Raw genomic sequence first — 20675 nt, forward strand, 5'->3', positions numbered from 1 at the left:
AGTGTTGTTTCTGACCTATGAGGATGACAGCTGACCCTTGAGGGGAGAAGGTCCCGACGGTTTCAGTTGTTCTGGGACACAATTATCAAAAGAAAGCCCTGGTTCGGCCATTTTTGGCCTAAGTGGCAACCACACTGTTGAGCAGATTGACCCCTGCCCCCCCCCGACATGTGTCATATTAGTTTTTTTATCAGTTTTGTAAAATTAAGAAAGAAACTGTGTGTTTGTTGTGTATAAGTCTTTTGTTGAACAGCACAGCAGCTTGGCAGATACAACACACTATGTACGTATATCAAAGTTCTTATATATACCATATGGGTTGGTTGGCAGGGGGAGCTGTGCATGTCTTTTAATCGTAATACAGCTACTGAGAAATGACAAAAAAAGCCTGTGCTGCTCTCTACGTTGTGTTTCAAAGAGGTCGCTGTACACTGCGGTATAAACGCCGGGGGTTCGATTCCCCGGGAACAGGGTCGAGAACGTGACCCCCGAACACACAAGTGAGAGTTGTGGTAAAAGCTGCTGTATCCATAAAAGTTTAATTAGTCATTAATCTGTAGCCCAAACCAAAAAGAAAGGCCCCTCTGGGTAGACGAACACACCACGACTGCTACAGTGACACGGTCATAAGACACTCGCGCACCCCTCCACGATGTCACTCCGCTGAACTCTGAGCGCTAGCTACAGTCGATAGCTAATGGAGGCGGATGGTCGGTCTTAAGAGAAAACACAGTTACATACTGGTCTCTGTTTTCGCTGGGGGGGGGGGTGTAGGGGGCTGGGCAGGAGGTTTGAGACAAGAAGACACTGACAAACAGACAAAAAAGACATTTTCATTGAGATAATATCGTAAATTTAGTAGACAAACTTATATAACATAGATCTTAGCGTCTTGAAATATACTTTCATATGTATTTAGATATGCTCTTTTTTTTTTTTTTAGATGAAATAAATATATCCACAGATACTCTTCTTTTTTTTTTAAAAACAGACCAGCTTTACATTTGCAGACACGCACACAACACAATGGATAGACATGAGGAGAAAGAGGCGAGGGGGGGGTCGGTGGCTCGCTGGAGGAGCTCCGTGTTCACACCGCTAGCAGCTGCTGCGCTAACACACAATCAGCCGTTTACACTTGTTGACAGGTTCTGTTCCGGGAACAGGTTTGACACTGAGAAAGGCACGAGTCCAAATGGTTCAACTGGGGCCCCCCCTTCAATACAAAAGTTATTTTTTTTCTCAACAGACTTGCGTTGCTGGCGGTGTGAAAGCACAGAAACACGTCACACTCACTTCACGCTGTTCCTGGTTTGTTTGACCAAGCTGTCGACAACGGGTTGGAATTAGCAAAGCACTGAACTGTCTCCGGTTTGGCTCAAGACGATTTGAACTGAAGAGTTTCCCTGTTGCCAGTGACTTTGAGGGAATATGAGTTCATAACACGTCATATATCAGAATTGTAATGTACTTGGAATGAGAAACAAATAAAACAAATATCCCCAAATGTCAAGATTCTAAACAACAATTTTCTCTAACGCTACCCACCGCCACAAAGATATATATATATATATATATATATGATATATATATGTCGATTTTTTTTCTCAAAGAAAGTCGGACAAAACTCTACACAACAAGTTTAATGTTAAAAACTAAGGTTCTCTTTTGTTTTCTTCCGCTGAAGTAAGTTATGGCTCAGATGCAGATCCAGGCAAATAACGTGAGCTGACCAGTGGCGATGGGAAAGTTGGCTCAGGCTGAAAACCACTTTGTGCCAGTGGCTCTGGCCTCTGCACTAAAACTCCACTGACGTCCAGGCTCCTGATGCTGGATTCGAGTGATGGTGGTCACAACTGGCTACTTGGACTCGAGCTAAGTGCTTGACATCGGAGTGTAACTGCTGGTGTCAGCTCGGTGATGGATTAAAAAGCTGTAGCTCTTGGTTACGCATTTACAAGGCGAGAAATCCTTGGGGTGCTGCTGTGGCTTTCATACGCCATCAGTCAGATTCAGCTCTACTTCTTTAAGCTGCCTCATCCGTGAGTTAGCATCCGACACAGGCACAGTCTCAACACAGCACTCACACCAGATCTATTGTTGCATCAAACTAATTCCTTCCCATACGATCACACTGTCTTGCTAGCACGAGGCTAACGACAGGCATTATACTGAAAATACACACTTTCATATTCATACTTTACACAAACCATATGGCAGGAGCAATTAGCATAAGGCTCAAAGTATTTGTTTCCCTGCAACTTCTTACACCTTGTCCAACAGCGGTAGCTCCACCGAGCGCGTCAGTCGCAATGAAATCAAACAGATATAAAAATCTATTTCTAACTGAACCCCTTCGCAGATTTAATCCTCCAGCAGCTACTGACCCTGCTCGGTTTGCAAACTGCCGACTGTGGAAGTCAACTCCGTTCCTCGCCACCAGAGATGCAACAATTCCAATCTTCAAGTGTCTTGATTGTTGTTGCAGCACACTTGTTGGCTTGACTTTACATTCAGTCAAACACGGGGAGGGAACACACTCCGCCTCCGTTGTCGTAGTTAGGTAGTTGAGAGAACTTTTCGTGTGCACCCAGGTTTGAGTCGTATGGCACAGTGCTAACATTGTATCAACGTAATACATGTCGTGATATATAGAACACCTTCAATAACAACAACAACTACAACACAGAGGTCAAATAAAGGTTTTAAAGTCAAAACATGTGAACGGAGGGTGAAAAATGTATTGCTCAAGAAATAGAATAGATGAGTTGACTTATTGGGTGGGTGTTGTGCACGTGAGTTTGTGTGTGCACCTTTATGTGTGTATTTGCATGTGCACATTTTTGGGAGATGACGGATTGCTCTGCGAGATAAAAAGGAAACACAGCAGCTGTCGTTGTACAGATTGATGTGGAGCTCTACTTAGGTTTGGCACTCAGCTTTTCATTAAGCCAGTAGAATATCAGTCACAGTTGACTTACCCTGTCGTCAAGAATACAAACACAGAAAAGCACAGACACACAGAATAATCACATCAAGGAGAGGAGCCAAGAGGGGAGAGCAGGGAAGGAGATGAGAAGATAGACGTGTGAATAAGGTGGGAAATGAGGTAAAGCAGAAAAAAAAACTGAAAGACGGAGAAGATAAGGGGAGGAGAGAAAACGAGGGAAAGGATGGGGGGGGGGGCGAAAGAGAGGAGAAGAAGAGAACGTGCATGGGCAACACAAAACAGACAAAGTGGTAATCGCCCTCTTCTCCCTCTAGACAAGAAGGTGTTGATCATACAAAACAAAAGTGCCTTGGGCGGGCATCACAGTTCTGCGGGGGTGTAAACAGTTTGTTAAGGAAAAATGAAAGTGGGGGTAAGCGATTTGTTTAAGCGAAAAAATACCAACACTGTTGTGTGTTAAAGGCTTCCGAGAGCAGCAGGCATACAGTACTACAAAGTTCCTGAGCCCTCAGTAAGCATTAAGAATCCTCTGAATACAAACTACTGCTCCGCTTCAGCATCCAAAGCAAAGGGCTGTCTCTCAGTTGCACCACTTTAATGTCTGAGTTACTTTAAGTGTGTCGGTTTACCCAGTTCGGGATACGCTGTTGCGGCGGTTGAAGTCTTTCACATACTCGCAGGAATGAAAGATAACTACAGTAAGCACGAGACTGCTCCTGTCTCCCGTTGACCGACCCGTTGGGTGAGTTTGGCTTTCTGGTTTGTTTGTGCAGAACTTTAGGAAAGGGCTCAGTGCGTGTACTGTACCAACTTGGCAGGGTAGCCAGGTTTGCTGATTCTGATCCAGATCACCAGAGTGTCCTTCTTATGACTTTTAATACCTTGTTGAAACTTCAGACCTCACTCTCCACGCTGGAGAAATGGGCCGAGCCCCTTCGGGAGCAAAGGCTCTTGGCTTTAAGTGGTAAGTGAGGAGACTGAGGAAACCTCTGGGGCTGGGGTACAGAGCGCAATCTCTGGTACTGCAGTTTGGCACTTGCCGAAGCCATGGAGGAGGACTGGAGTGCCCCCGGGGTGGAGGAGACCAAGGAGGGGGAGGATACAGAAGAGGACGAGGTAGGGGGAGGAGCATGGATCGGGTGAGATGAGGACGGAGGAGCTGGGAGGGCAGGGAGTGGGGGTGGCAAGTTAGGTAAGAGGGTTGGGGGCGGGGACTGTTGCCTTCCTCGATCCCTATCCGCTCTCTGTGTCCGCTGCTGGATGATGAGGTTCGACTGACTGCCAGACTTAGATGGATTCTGTGAGCGGTCTGGCTTGGAGGATGAGGAGGAGTCGTGCTTGGGCTTCAGGGGGCCACCGAAACTCTGGCAATGGCGGTACAACTCCTCCTGGCTTCTTGAGGTTACACGGGCCCATTTGGATGAGTGGGGGTGCGGGTGATGTCGCGGTGAGTGACAGGAGGAATAAGCTGCGCGCCCTCTGCCCTTGTCCTTTGACTTGCGTTTACTCTTCTTCTCATCCTGTATGTGGAGTTTATCCACTGACCAGTATCGCCGAGGAGGGGGTGGGGTAAGAGGAGGAGGGGGCCAGTGTGATCCCGATCCCCAACTTCTTTCACCTCCATCTCCTCCTCCTCCTCCTCCTCCTCCTCCTCCTCCACCACTGGACCCCCACCCAATCTCTGCTGTTCCCCACCTCTCTCCCCGCTCCAGGAACAGGTCATCTCTACTGTTGATGCTGCCGACTTTATCCCTGGAGGGGTAGGTGCTAAAAAACCAACCTCCCCCTCCGATCCCTCCGACGGCCCTTCCTTCATGATCCTCCCAGTACCTCTCAAACTTTCCAAACTCTCCAGAAGAACCATCATCATCAGAATATATCCCGACGACCTTATCACGTTCACGCTCCTCATCGGACATCGTCCTTCCTCCTCTGCGCCGCTTCCCACGCCCCCCGGCTTTCCTCCTCTCCTGCTCAGAATCTTCTTCCTCATCCTCTCCATCGGACTCCCACTCGTGAAAGGACAAGCCCTCTTTGGAAGGCATCTCACTTCTCCCGTCCCTTCCCAACAGAGGCCTTCTCTCCCCTTCGACTCCTACTCCTTCCCTGTCAGAACTTTTACTCTTCCTCCTTTTAGAGGAGACAGGCAACAAAGGCAGGAAGGCAGATGGAATAGTGTCAGAGGATGGGTTGACCCCTCCCCAGAACTTTACAGATGTCGAAGGCTTAGTGCTGGAGCCCTGGTAGTGCTTGCTGTTCCTTCGCCGTAGGACCTTTTCCTTTCCTCTGCTGTCCTCTGCTTCATCCCTCTCTTTCTCTTCCCTTCTCTCTTCATCGCCTGGGATATTCCATCCATAGCTTCTGATGGAGCTTTCACTCTTTTTCCGAAAGGACTCCCTTCTCAGAGATGGGTATGATGGGTAGTCTAGTGTCCCTGATTTTAGTTCCTCTCTTTTTTCAGGATCTCCTCCCTCCTGCTCAGACCTCTTTCTCTCTCTCTTCCTTATTTTATCATCTTTCTTCTTCTTCTTCTTTGCTTTACGCCGTTTCCGCTCCCTTTCTCTTTCCCTATCTTCCCTCTTCTTCTTCTTTCGGCCCTTCTTCCTCCTCTTCCTTTCACGCTCCCTCTCTTTGTGTTGCCTCTTCTCTTCCCTTCCCACTCCTCCTTCTCCCCGGACAGTTATCGCTCCCCTCGCTCGCTCCCTGTCTCCCCATGATGCCCACCACTCCTGTAATTGGGCGAGCTGGCTGCCAGTTCTCTCTCTGCCATAATCTCGCTGAGGACGTGGCTTCCGTGGAGGGATCGGCGGAGGTGGCGGGCTGCACGGCAAAGAGCGTGATGACATGCGCCGTGAACGAATCTTCCTCCGTGAGCCCAGGAGAAGGCTGGACTCCTCCGTAAGCAGGTCGGAGTCGTAATCGTCATCCACCGTAAGCTCTCGATCACCTGCGCGATACCGGAAACTCAGTGAGGAGTTGTAGGAGCTGTCACTGGAGCAGACGGAGGGAGAATTGGACCGGGAGAGAGAAGCAGAGGATGAGGAAGATGATGAGGAGGATGTGGAGGAAGAGGAAGAGGATGAGGCACTGGAGCAGGAGGAGTAGACACGGCATGGGGAGGAGGGGCTGGTAGGGGTGTGTGTTGGGGAGGAAAGGGGGACAGGTAATGGAGGAGGAGGTGGAGGACGCCGGCCTCTTCTACCAGCTCCATCACTTGCTCCGTACCTGCCACCTCCTCGCCTCCCGAGTGGGAGGATATTCTCATACAGGGGACCTCCTGAGCTTTTTCTTCTTGCCTGAGCTAAGCTTCCTCGTCGCCAGAAGGGAGGCCTTCGGGGAGAAGATGGGAGAGGTGGAGGAGGCTTGGAGATTAAGTGTGTTGGGCCTTGTGGGGGGCCTTGTGGGGGGCCTTTAAGAGGCGGCCGTGGCATCCCTGAGGCTTTGGGGCCTCGTGGATTAGCTTTGGGAGTGTGTTGGGGGCCCCCTGCCTGTTGGTCAGAGTTAGTCCCTAGCCCCTCTGGATCTATAGGACCATAGTAGCGCTTATATTCATCTAGCCCTGTGTCACCTGCTGCCCCTGCTCCACCTGCAACTCCCCCTTGCAAGCTCCAGTGCTGCCCAAGATTCTGCTGATACTGCTGCTGGGCCTGGAGTTCAGTGATGCCACCGGCTATTCCCCCAATGCCAACTCCACCACCGCTGCCCGCGCTCATTACTTTCTCCGGCTTTGGCCTGTTCCAGCGATCCACAACAGCAAGTCTGCGGTCATGGCGAGGTAAGAAGGTGGAGCAAGGCATGGGGCCTTCCAATAAGGGGCTGTTTGAGGGGCCCAGAGCCATCGCTGAGTGTCCTGTGGTTGGAGGTGACCCGGGGAGCATGGTGGTATAGGTCTGCCCTTGTTGCTGCAGCTGCTGGTGGTGCTTCTGCTGCTGTTGTTGATGCTGCACCATGGCAATGGCCGTCGTGTTGTTTATCGTGGCTGTCACAAGATGCTGCTGGGCCCCAGCAGGCATGGTGGTCACAGTGTGATACTGGGGCAAAGAGCCTTTGCTGCCTCCTGGTGTGGTCTCATCCTCAAACTGGCAGCAACTGTACATTCCCTGTGTGGAGAGATGAAGAGAGATTGTAATTAGAGCAGCAGGCTGCCAAGTGTGATAAGGAAGAACTGTGTGTGTATGTCAGAGCGTCGCTGAAACAGAAAGCCTGACGGATTTGGAAAAAAGAAACTTATAGAGCTGCTGTGATCACATGCCCACACAAAGCAACTACATGCTAGCTTCAAAAACATTCCTGTAAAATCACCTCTCTTCATAACCCTGAGTTATGAAAATGAATTTTAAATACGACTATTTTACGAATTCCCTTAATTAAAAATTGTAAGAAAATGTAAATCCAGCATTATCTTCACCTGGTTAAACTAAAATCTGCTTGATTTAAGAAAAGTTAGTGGTTTTAACATTTTACTTTTAAAGACAATGGATAATTGGAGTCATTCTTTTTAAATGTGTCATGATGAAAAACAAAAGCAATCGTGTGCTGAAGCAACGATGCAGCTGCTTTAAATCCCAGGATCCAGTTAAACCAGCGACAGGCTCATGCAGCAAGAGAAGCTTTCGCTCGTCTGAGCTACAACTTGTGTAGTTTTTGCGTCTCCCATATCCTCTTTCTTTTCTTTATCTTTGTTCAGTTCCGTGCGTAACCACCGACTGTGTAACTTTAGCAGCTTAACACATTTCACAGAAACAGATTGCATTTCGGGGGAATCACTCTGGGTGGTTTCCTTCCACCTCGGGTTCCCTGTGTCACCATATCTCCTTTAAAGGCTGACAACAGGAAGTGCAGACCATTAAATATTAATGAGAGTTTCTGGAGAATCTTTGGTCGGAGCTTACCAAGATACCTGGAGTGTCAATTTCCACACTATCAAACCAAACAAAGCTCTGAGCAAACAAGGCATCAACACAATTGCAGAGGGAGATCTGTGCAGTAAGTATATATTCCTGCAGAGGAGTTCGAACAACGGGGGGGGGGGGGGGGGGGCAAAAGCAGTAAAACCTATTTTGTCGTTGTACAAGTTGCACGAACTGTGGCAAATGCTGCATTTGAAGAGGATCACCTCATTTTCTCGAACCTCAGCACGACAAAAACAAGCTTAACGTGTTCCCAGTCCGCTCGTTTCCCAGAGAGAGAATTAAGAGTAAAATGTTTGTTTCATCTTAACTAAACTAAAAGAACAATCTTTATGTGAGCTGCTCTTTTTGTGTTTTGCGCCTGTGAAGAGACACACGAACGCATTGTCCTAAAAAGTGACATATATACAAAGTCTGTACATGTATACAGACATTTAACCAACAACCGCCCAGCAGCTCAAACCCTGTGATGCTGTTTCCCTGATGTCAGGATCCGTCTCCGTCCTCATTAACATCAAATTGTACATGTTCAGTCTGACTCGGGGAAACGAGGACAGACACTCATTTCCTCGTGTCTTGGTGCCGTTATTTGTTGCCACTTGAGGTGAAATAAGATTCTCACTCTCACTCTCACTTGGTTTTAATGAACTGCTCCAAACACCCTTTAAACACCAGTCTGGCTTTTCCCATCCGGGCAGCAGCAGTCAACAAAGCTCCACATGAATAAACCATGGGATGAAACGTGGAAATCACGACCTCCTGGCAACATCTTTTTTAAATTTTGAATCCTGTGCAGAATTAATCAAATATAAATCTGTGTCAGTTGAGCGACTCGTTCTCTGGATGCTCTTTCTTCTGCTTTTGTATCGTTGCACCTCTCTGCAGATAGATGGCGCTCCATCTGCGGCGCTGAGGGGGGGGGGGGCATGCAAATTACATACACTCCTAATCCTCGTATGTAGAGATAATGTATAATATCCAGCGATATCTTTCACATCTTAATGACAGAAGGTAGAAGTCTGTGTTTCCCCACCGGGACGCGGACCTGACGGGGACACTGTGATATTCAGGACACATGACTCAGCAGTCCCAGCGGCAGCAGTGATATCACAGGCCCCAGAGCACAGGGCGCAGCGCACTGTGAAATTGGAACCTGGCTGAGTAAGTGACTGGGTTAGAGCAAAACCACAGAGGCCGGCTGCAGAGGCTTTACAGCTGGGGCAGCGCATACGGCGGGAGATAGAGGCGAACTGGCCCTTTGCATGGAGCCGATGGTTTGACTCTCAGAATGAGGAATGCTACAGATAAGAGCGGAGTTTGCTCAAGTAAGAAAAACATGCTCTGACTGTGTGCACAGAGGTGAAGTGGTTCTCCGACGGCTCTGCTGGAAAACCCAACAGGGAACATCGGCAAAGATAATGGAGAATACGTCACAGTGGCGTGACTCGGCCATTTTGAAAGCTCCGTCAAATGCGTAATTCCAGGATCAATTGCACTTCAGTGACAAACTGAAAATCAAAGAGGTAACGGTGGAGGAAGGAGTTACTCTCTTTGGAAGACGAGCACGACTCCACCCAAGGTGAGGATTTGTTTAAACACGTCCATCGTCATCGTCATCACTGCCATCTGACATCAGACGCAGCACCACAGAGCAGCGTGTATCCATCACATTGCAGAGGTCAGCGTACGGGGTTAATAAAAGCCTCCTGATACAGTGTGAAGTCTGAACGGAAGATGTTTCTGTGGAAAAGCAATAATCCTGCAGGTTAAATGAGTCTTGATTGAGTTCCAACGAGTCTCCTCACGCGCAGGAGGCGTAAAGTCACAGGTGAGAGACGGAATGTTATTTCCTCTCCCTCTTTTTTTCTAAACCCAATTAGAACTTCTTTCCGCTGTGCATAAATTAGCAATTTTCTCTGCTTTGTCAGACGGGAGGAGATAATAAATCACATGTTGTCACGGCGACACGGTGGCGTCACCTTTACAACCAGTGGCACTTACACACCGCGGCATTCCATCACTGCGTCGTCTGACAAACGAGAGCAGCTCTTCCTGTCCGTCACTGATATTTCCTTCCTTCACCTCCCTCTGCCCCCCCCCATCAACACCTACTTTACTCCTCTTTCCAAACCCACAGCTTTCTCCTCAGTCGGCCTTTACTTCCTCTTCTAATCTCAAAGTTTCCATCCACGTCTTCCTCACTCCCCCCCCCCCCATGTGTTTATTTCTAATCCCTTTGTTGATGCCTCCTCCTCTGACCTTGTTCCCTTCTTTCCAGTTGTTTCATCCCCCATCTCCTCTCATTACTTTCTTCTTTCTTATCCACTCACTCCCTCGCTCCTCTTCACCCCCGACCCCCTGTTCGTCTTCCTCAGGTTCTGTACTAAATATTTCCAGGACCCTGAGCTGAAGGACAGAAAGTGGATTGGCTCTGAAATAGCTGTGCGACAGCTAAGTGATCACTCCGCCTCGGACCCAGTGGGCTCCCCTGGTTTGCTGCCAAAGATAAACAGGAGTGATGTTCCTCCTTCTTCTTTTATCTCCTCGTCCCCGCTGAGAGCCAGAAACAAGTCCCGACACAGAGTGGCCCCTGCTTTAGTGAAATCCATATCTTGATTGTGTCTCGCTTCATCTTTGACTCTTGTTTTTTTTCAAGTGGACCTCATCTGCTGCAATGAGTAAGATCTTCACTTTTTTAAATTGCACGCAGGAACAAGGGATCCATCACAACATCTGCTCCTGCATAAATCATTCAGTCCTCGAGCTCTGGATTAGGAACCTGGAGCTTGTTTCGCTGATTAGTTCAAACTTCTCAGGTGGAGAGCGCGGTGAAAATCAGAGAAATCAGCTGCTGTAGTGGGTGAAAATGGAAATTAAAAAAATTGTCAAGCCTCAGAGTTTAGTCGCTTTTTGGTTTTCTCTCCATCTGGCAGAACTTTTTTAATGTTTTATATCTGGTAGAGAGAGAGAAGTGATAGAATAGATTATGTTTCTCCATCCGTCTTGAGGATAAATGGACCCAACACAAAGAAAAGCTGGTGTTTTATGTATTTTATGCAGCGGTTACACAAGGGCACCCGTGTTTCCAAATGATGTATGTTCTAATTTGAGGTTTTGCCATCTGGGATCCAGCTCAGTGAGAAATCGCTTCACAAACGAATGCACGAGATAATTCACCTCCTGACCTCAGAGCTGCATCCGATGCAGCTTATTACAGTTTCCATAATGAGAGGACATTGTTTGCAATTACCTCTGTTGTGTTTTCACCCCCGCCCGGTTATTTGTTAGCAAGAACGCACAAAAGCAACTGAACGGATTTACACAAAACTTGGTGGAAGGATGTGGTTTGGTGACGGACTGAAAAGTTCAAACTTTACTGCAAGTTCTTTACAGTTAAATAAAAAGATAATGGAGATTATAGTTATTTGTGTCTCGTCTCTCTTGTTTCATTTATTATCTTTTAATAGTTTTTTTGTTTTATATTGCACCTGCATTCAAGAAATAAGCGACAAAACATTAAATTATTTTTCCTGTTCCCTCTAATATTATTATTTGGCTACTTAACTTTCTTATTGACATGTTTCTGACCACCTCTTTGTTTGGACTATTTCATTATTCTTCTCTTCTGCTAACCCACTACACTGGGATCTCGTTGAGGTGTACTGGGGACGTGGGGTCTCTGCTGCAGTGTCTCACCCTGCTGAGAGCCAGGAGGAAGTCCATCCCACCGGATCGCTTCACACAGTGCCGTAGCTTCCAGTACACCAGATGCTCCCAGGCAAACACCAAGAGGCTGAGGCCCATGGCCACGAGCAGCATGTAGAAGACCCCCGCCATGTTGTCGATGTCCAGTTTACTGCTCATCACCTGCAGGGCAGAGGAGATGGATGGGTGCAGACAGGAGGGACGTAGAGAGGGAGAGAGTTAAAGGAGGTGAAGGGAGAGAGGAGATGATAGAGTAAAAGCAGAAGAGGTAAAGAGGAAGTGTGATGGAGGGAGGGGCAGAGATGAGACAGATTTATTACTAACGAGAGCCAATTTGTCTCCCAGACAGCAGATAAAAAGTTAATTACAGCCAACAGGACAATGGAGACTCCTCTGCTGTCACATGATGTCAGAGTAGCCATCTGTGAGATTCTGGAGCCTGTGCACTCAGGACGCTGAAGCCGAGACCACAACATGCCAGTCACCCCAAATTATCAGGCTCCCGTCAAACAAAGAGCTTTTCAGGCGGTTTAATTTATTCACTTTCAACATTCACAGCTCTCATCCAAAGCCAGGCTGCGTTTGCTGCTGAATGAATAATCGTTCATATCAGAGGTCGTGGCTCCTGAGGGGGCATCTGCTCCCAGTGACAGCACAGACAGTTCTATTCAGAGCCGAGGCATCTTTCTGTTTGTGCTGTCGGGCGAAGTCAGAACAATATAATTTAACATTGGATTGTGAGGTTCGAATCTGAAGCCACGACAGGAAACGCCCACTGAATGCAGGGTGACATCTAAAAGGCAGAATGTCCAGAAGTCTGGACAGAACTGAACCCGCTGAGCGTGGACGTGTCATCACAGAGGACAATAACTAATGTCAAACTTCACAGAAAGACAGGTTACCAAACTTTCTCCAATACAAACAAACACAAATCAAATGTAAGTTAAGTTTGTGCAAAGAGGCAGAGACATTTGGTTTCTGACATTTCCTGTAGTTATTGTTTGCGAAGCAGCAGCAGGTTGTCGGGTCCGACTCCTTCACGACAACAGGAACATGTGGGGAACATTCACGTCTTCGTCTTCTACGTGAACGCCTCCTCTTCCTCATCCTCAATAATGAGCGTCTTGATATAACTTACAGATATAAACTGCTATTTGTTCCCTCGAGTTTGGTTCGATACTGAAATACTTTTTACGACAAACCAGGAAAAACTCTGGATAATATATCCTATTGATCAATGAGGTCGAAGGTCAGCGTGAGTCGTCAGGATAGAATTAATTGAATCTATTATGAATAACACAGATTCACACCTGCACATTGCTGCAGTAGAATCCGCTCCACGGACACTGAATTCTCCTGCTCATCCCTCCGAGTCGTCCACCAGAATTAAGGTCAGACCACGTTTAGGTTCTTTCCAAAAATAGTGCAGCGGGATGAACGTGTGACAGGCTGATGGAGAAAGAAGTGTAAGAAACCGTACCTCGATCTTATCGTTGTGGCAGATCCCCGACAGCCAGAGACGCTCCAACATATCAATCTCATCTGGAAGAGAGAAAAGTGGAGGGAGAACGAGAAGGTTAGAAAAGAGGAGAAGCCGGGAGAAAATTAAATCAGGAGATAAGAGAGAGGGGGGGGAAGAAGAGAAGCAGGTGTGGAGTTCAGAGGAAAGAGAAGGTGGTTCGACAGGGAGGGTGAAGGAGGGAAGGAGGGGAGGCTCCGTGGAGAATGAGTTGAAACACTGAGCACTGGAGGAGGAAAGAGGGGATATTACAAAAAAAGGGGATAACAGCCCCTTTGTGATGAGAGAGGGGTGTTTGAACCCCCGAGGGAGAAGAAGAGGAGGAGGAGGAGGAGGAGGAAGAGGAGGAGGAGGAAGAGGAGGAATCGGGTGTATTGTGTGATGGCAAAAAAAAGCGAGAGGGACAGATGATGAAATGCGACGCGGACGAGAGAAATGAGGAGAGAAACTGAGCTCGTGTGATGTTTTTAAAAAAGAAAATGAAACTGAAGAAAAAGATAAGATGCAGTTTAATTGAATAAAGATCAGATGAAACCAAATGAGAGTTTTCGGGCCCAGGGTGCGATAAACTGAGGAGATGTTTAAAATTACAAACAATTAACAACATCTACGCTGCAAATAAGTGCAGCAAGTACTTAAGACTTAAAGTACAAATAATGTTCTCAAGTAAAAGTTAACTTTTGAGCTTTCAAATATACTTCAAGTATAAAAGTAATACTTGCAGAGTGAAACGTCTACTACGTCATTAACTGGGTCTATTGTGACTTCTGTTAAATACAAGAATAAAAGACACTGCAGAGATTTAATCTTTTAAAAATCCTCCTCCATCCAAACACGATTCAGGAGATTAACATCCGTTTATGAACTTTGTCATCGTTGTTCCTTATGATTTTTATTTCAGTTTTGGATGTTGTGTGTATCCTCTGCATGAACTTTTACTCTTTACTTTCCAAAACCACTATTTTGAAATCCAATCCCAGTTGAGTTTTCTGTTATAATTTGAGTTGGTACCAGATTTGAATTATCGTCTTCTTATAGAGTTAAATGTGTTTGTACAGTAATAAAACAAAAGTACTTGATGACATCCAACCACTGCTACAACTCACGAGCAGGGAAATATGAAGTCTGACTGGGGATTGAAAGAAAACACGATTAAACCGACGGAGAGGTAATGAAAAGGTGCAAGACGAGAAATAAATTAAAGAGGTTTTCAGTTCTCAAATGGAAAAGAGCAACAGGGAATAGGAGGCAGAGCAGCCTTTGATGAGGCCTGTGAACGGTCTGGTGTCTGCGTCGGCCACAACAAGAGCAGAGCAGATGAAAGAGAGCAACGCACACAAACACACACACTGTCAGAAACACACACACACACACACACACACGTGGGTAACACACACTCTGAGCTGCAGCCTAACGGGACCCTCAGCGCTGGCCACTGATGCTTTAATCAAAAAGAATGAGGCAGTGGGAAGGAAAAGGAGGATCAAGTGTACAGAGAGACAGATGCAGACAGATGTGCACACACACACACACACACACACACACACACACACACACACACACACACACACAGAGCCAGTGACTGTACAGACGAAGATGTCCCCGTCAAAGGAAGTCCCAAATCCCACAGCTCACAGTTACAATATTAATCGACCTCCGGGTTAATTAACGCCGTCTGGAAGCGCCCGCCGAGCTGATTAAGCTGCCGTGACTCGGCCATGTTGACTCGAACATCAAATCCACTCACACAGACGCTCAGATCTCCGGCGTGCATTGTGCATGTGCCACATCTCGCCTCCCCAGCAGCCGTGTGATGGGATTCAAACGCTCCCTGACGGCTGAATCAAACCAGGCTGGACCGGGGGCGACCCTGTCCGCTCGCACGCCGCTCGCTGCTCAAATCCGGACAATGGAGGCTGATGTGCAGGATCTGATTCAGGGAGTTTCAACATGTTCTCTGCTGATTCCTCGCTCCCCCGTCTCCTCCCGCTCTGTATCTGCCTGTAGATACGTTAATCATGGAGGTCAGCGGCGCACAGAGCTGCTCCTGGAGGAGAAATCCTCCCCACAAAGAGCCGACAGACGGACGGACCTCCTCCCTCACCTGCTCCGAGCAGGAGGTGTCGGACTCCTCTGCACACGTGAGAGTTGCACCAGAGGTTCAAACAGAAAAGTTTAACTGTGATTCGTGAACAATCCAACTCCAACATCCTCCTGTGAGAGACGTGGGTCAGATTCAAGGCCTTTTGGTTTTCAAACCTCTCAGAGACATTGAGCAAAATGTGATTGATTCAATCTGAGCAGAAAAATGAATGAAGGGAAATGGAATAACGTCTTCAGCTGGAATTCCTCCACAGGAAGAAAGATCGATGAAGATTAAAAAAGGTTTATATGAAAACTTTTATCATTATTATTTTTGACTGACTTTAACTCTGTAGAAGAGGATGTTTTTCTTCTTTTTTTTTTTATATTTCCACTAATTATTCAGAGTCATTCTTGAATCTAAATGAAATATTTGAGGACGTGTGTGTTTGTGTGTGATTTGATCCAAATGAACATCTGGGTCTCGTGAGGACTAGATAACTCAAAAGTTGTTTCAGGGCGAGGGAGGTGTTGAAGTTGTTATTGAATCTGTGCAACTCTCTTTCTGAAAGTTACTCATATTTATGAAGATTATTAATAATAATTTGGTCCAACAGAACCGTCTCATCTTTTCTTCTTCTCTCTCTTCTCCCCAGGAAGATAAGGGATGAGGTGACCTCGTTAGCACAACATCCTGAAATCAGTGTTATTCAGAGGAACGTTTACAAACCAGCAGAATTTAATGATTCAAAGGAAAAAATGATGCAGATATTTTTCTACAAAGAAAAAGACCTGCCCTTGTATTCTGTCTTTTATTTGCTGTTGGATGTTGATCCTGAAACAACCGGCAGCTTCAGTTTGAATGTGGAACTAAGCCAAACATGAAAATCACAGAAATTGTTCTTAGAAATATTCTATTCTCCGTCTGTAAAACTCGGATCAACATCCTGGTCTCTGCAGACTCAAAGTCATCTGAACAGAAAGAGAATATAAAATAAAAAGAAATTAATTTCCCGAAGGTGTGATGCTGCTGCTCTGGTATGTACCTTTGTGCCAAAAGCTGTTTCACAGTCACATTTTCTTTTTATCATTCTTTTACGTGCGAGGTGTTTCTATCGGCCTCGCTCAGTCGGCATGAATCAGCGCGAGGGGAAGCGAACCCTGGAAACACGGCGCTGTGGGAGTTGAACCCGGCAGCTGCAGCGTCGGCAGTGGAACAGATTCCTGCTCCTGGAATCCTCCGTCACTTTGAGGACGGTCTCTTTCTCTCTGTCGAAGTCAAGTGGGACTTGACACCCGACGGTTTGTCTCTCGTCAGACAGACGTGGATCCAGCAGGCTCCTGTCTTTATGTTCCAGCAAACAGGAGGTCAGCGGCGCTTCACTGACACCGATCAACAGGCGGCGGCGGATCTGAATGCTTTCAATCTGCTGCTGTTGCCGTGGTGACCAAAGTCCGAATCAGTTTGTGAAGATGATCGTGGAAATCACGGATCTACACTGACGTTAGAAAATCACCTGAGATAAAAACTTTAGACGTCTGTTAAGAAACTGAAGCAGAATAAAGGCCTGTCTGTGATTTACGTCCATTTCTCCTTCTTTCTCTGTTCATCCTTTAAAACCACATTCATTCATACCAACGGTTTCTATTTGATTTAAAGGTGAAGTAACTCCACACTCCAGTGTTTCTGTGCAGCCTGATAATCACCAACAGGCTGAATGAGTCTCCGGAGGACGACTGACCAGCCCTGAGCTCACAGAGGGAAACTGCTGCTCCGGTAAAGAGACGAATTAAAGGGGATGATTCCAGGACCTGTGGAGCGCCACAGGGCACGCGTGGAGGATAATGGGCTCGAGTGATGTCACCAGGTTACCGCGGTGTTGACTTCCTGCCTGATCGATATATAACCAGCATATTCAGCCACATGAGGATTATTCAAACTGAATGTTGCAGCAGGTCCTGAAACGTGTTCACAGCTCAGAATGAACAACGAGAGCTTTATCAACTATATAAACCTGATTTCCTTCATGACCAATGTCAGAATAACAACTTCACATCAATGCGTGGGTTGATTATCATCCTTCAAAATATATACAAAGCTTTAATATTTGTGTTTTTAAATACAATATTGGTTTGACCTACTTTTTGTTATAACCTCTGGTGTTTAGGCCACAGAAGCAAAAATTTATTTTATTTTTAAAAATCCATCGTCAGTTTGTAACTTCTTCACTTGATGGTTGATGAAAATAATCCCAAACCTTTTGAACGTTAGATTCTGTCAGACCTGTGATCATCTGACTTCTGAAGTGTTATTTTTAGAAAACAACAGAACAACAGAACAACGGCCTCAATTCTGTGCAAAGTTTAAAGGATCCAACTTGTACAAACTCACTTTAATAAAAGTTTGTTGACGAGACACGACCTCATCTCAACCGTCTCCTCAGAGTCAGTGAAGCTGCACCAACAGATATCAGCTCCAGGAAGGGGACGGATTATTATAGTAGTGAAGGTGAAACACAACGACAGAAGAAGAACTGGAATCATCATCTCGCCGTTTTAAAAATGTGGTTTGACGTCACAGTGACCTTTAACCTTTGACCACCAGAATCTAATCAGGTCATTTATGAGTTTTCTGTCAAATTTGAAGAAAAGGCCTGAAGGTGTTTGTGGGACATCGAGTCCACGAGGATCTGAAAACTTGACGCCTCCGGCAACGACTCGGCAGCATGGCGGCGCGGTGGTGTGTAGATAATGGAAGTGTGTGATAGATATGAGATAAGGTGTGTGTCCGTGCGTGTGTGTGTGTGTGTGTGTGTGTGAACAAAGGAATGTGTGTTAACAGAAATCACACCTCCCTTCCTTCTCCCTTTAATGTTCTGTAATGATCCTCCTCACCCGTCCATCACACCTTCCCCTCATCCTCACCCCTTCTTCTCTCTCTCTCTCTCGTCCTCAGCTCCTCGTCCCCCCCCCCCCCCCCCCCCCCCGAGGCCACAGAAACTGTGATGTACACATAATTTACCAAATGGTTTTCACCATTCAAAAACTGTTAATGACTGTTTTCCACAAGTGTCCATCTCTAGTAGAAACAGCGCTGGGATCTGCTGCTCTAACGAGGACGTGCACGGCCACTTGAGCCGGCAGCTGTTTGACGGAGAAGTGCCGATCTGAAGTTTCACATTTCACACTCAAATGAGGGAAAGAGAGACTGGGTGCAGGAGAGTTTCCATCCATGCATTCGTACTGGTTTGAGGGTCCTGACTTCTTACCGTCTCCGACCAGCTGCAGCAGGGCCAGGTCCAGTGGTCGTTTCCAGCGGGAGTTCTTGTTCAGCGCGATGCCGTAGCCTGTGGTGGCGAACACCTTGCCCGAGCCGATGGTCATCACCTGGGGGAACACAACACAAACGCCTTAAACCCCGAACACACAAACACACACAGACACACACGAGTCCCTGGAGTCAGATCCACAGACACAGACGGACTTTCAGCAAACGAGAATCTGCTTGATTTATTCCTCGGTAATTTATTTTGTCACATAAATGCAAATCATTTGGCTCAGGCGCTAATATCGGCTTCCCCCGAAAATCCCAGAGCTGCAGTGTGGGGTATTGTTTCAGCGGAGGAATTAATATAGATCCACATCAATTGTAATAATTACTGCAGCAGCAGCGGCTGTGGTATGAGGCTGCTGGGAGCTGCGGCCTCCCACAGAGCTTATTACACATGATCACTGGGCAGGACGCTCGCTCCGTATCCAATACCAACTTATAAATAAATCAGCAGCAGCACCGTCCAAAAGTGACAATATTAACTGGCTACCGGCCGCGAGGGACAAATCTAAATGCATCAGCTGCGTTTGATTTATTTAATGCAGTCGCAGCTGTTGTGCATGTTCTCGTTTGGTGCGCTCGTCGTGCGTCTCTCTGAAGAAGATGTCGCCCACTGAGGATGTTGTAGTTTTGCTGCACACAGTAGCTCCAGGCTAACAAGCCCTCAGCTATGTCTGCCTCTCTCTGTGTGTGTGTGTGTGTGTGTTACTGAGCAATGATTGAAATCCATTCCTCACCTTGCAGCCCTCGTCCTTCCTGGCCATATAGTTCAGCACTGCGGCGTCATAAATGAAGGCATCCAGTTTCCTGCAGGGGAAAATTACCACACGGAAAATGGAAATCAGTGACCTGGAGCCGAACGACAACACGCCGAAATGCAACCGGTGAGGAAAATGACAGAGATGATGGATAAAGCGAAGCTGAGACAGTGGCTGTGTGAAAAGAAAACACACGGCGGAAGCAGAACGGGCTTCTTCCTCGACATGGTTTAACACCATCGTTCAACAATCACACACAGAGAGAGAGATCCATCATCGTGGAGGTAAATCTGTCAATTCTCCTCCTGCCACAGCCTCGACAGAGCAGAATACAGAGTGCACCTCTCTTCTCTCCGTCTGCAGCTGCTTCCAGAGGCAGGTTGATACAGAATCGCTCGTATTCTCAAAGCTACTTATTTGGGGAAATGACTGGGGAAGGCTGTAAACCTCAAAACATCGATCCAGGTCGGAATAAAAACACGTAAAAGCACCGGCTCGTATCACCGGCTCGTATCTCCAGAACCTCTCCACAGCTTCAGGTTTTCATCCTGAGATACTTGTATTATTTAGTTTTTTTACTATCATATAACATCGAGATTCGCCGATATTCAATTTAACCAGTAAATAGAACATAAACGCAGAATTAGTCGAGTTAAAGTCGAGTGATTTCATCGTATGAAACACATTTTATCTTCGAGCCACAACATGTTGGTAATAACATGGGACCAAGATGGCCGCCCTGTAGAGAAGAAGTTATAATGTACATGAAAGAGCTGCAGGTCGATTTCACAACCACATTTCAAGGTGAAGCAGATATTAAATAAATGATAAAAAGTCCTTTAACAGCAAAGTGTGGCAGATATAGAATAATCAGGATCACGTACGACACAAAACAGTTAACACAACATGTGTTAACATCTGGGATGAGTTACTGTCTGTTCTCTTTGTGCAGACGTGTTTGTTTGTTGCTGCTCGACAATCGTCATCGTCAAGGAGATAAAACATCGCAGAAACCAACGAGTCTCAGCTGCTCAAAATCACAACGAGCACCATGTGACTCTGCTACTTGTTAACGAACTCTTTAAGAAGAGGAAATCGTCAGTGATGAAATATATCTATCACCAATTATATCATGTGATTTGAAAGTATAAACCGTCGGCCCTAACTATACTTTAAACATTTCAGAGAGAATCAATGAAGTCACTGATTGAAAAGTGATCAACACATTGACGTGTAAAAACAAATCTGCCTTCTCTCACTGGAGCAGAAGCAGAAAAGGAGCGATTGTGTAAAACCCAGTTCATCGTGACATAATGGATCAGATGTCAGAGCTCAGTTCAAAGTGATGATGCAGATCTGAGGATCTAATGATGGGATGTAGCGACACCTGCTCTTCTACTTCACACCCATTTATATTCTC

The 20675-nt window shown here is 46.6% G+C and overlaps 1 protein-coding gene across 1 annotated transcript in view; it reads right to left on the reverse strand.

Annotated features, from left to right (window-relative positions):
* Positions 1-750: 750 nt before the first annotated feature.
* Positions 751-20675, reverse strand: part of grin2da (glutamate receptor, ionotropic, N-methyl D-aspartate 2D, a) — a 148168-nt gene continuing 128243 nt past the window's right edge. The window contains exons 15-19 of the mRNA XM_034600809.1: positions 19235-19304; positions 18436-18553; positions 13046-13107; positions 11557-11727; positions 751-7050 (exon numbers count right to left, since the gene is read on the reverse strand). Of these exons, the coding sequence (XP_034456700.1) occupies positions 3844-7050; positions 11557-11727; positions 13046-13107; positions 18436-18553; positions 19235-19304 (3628 nt within the window). The 3' untranslated portion in view covers positions 751-3843. The remainder of the gene's footprint in view (positions 7051-11556; positions 11728-13045; positions 13108-18435; positions 18554-19234; positions 19305-20675) is intronic.

This window comes from Hippoglossus hippoglossus, chromosome 11 (genome assembly GCF_009819705.1).
Source record: "Hippoglossus hippoglossus isolate fHipHip1 chromosome 11, fHipHip1.pri, whole genome shotgun sequence".
Lineage (NCBI taxonomy): Eukaryota > Metazoa > Chordata > Actinopteri > Pleuronectiformes > Pleuronectidae > Hippoglossus > Hippoglossus hippoglossus.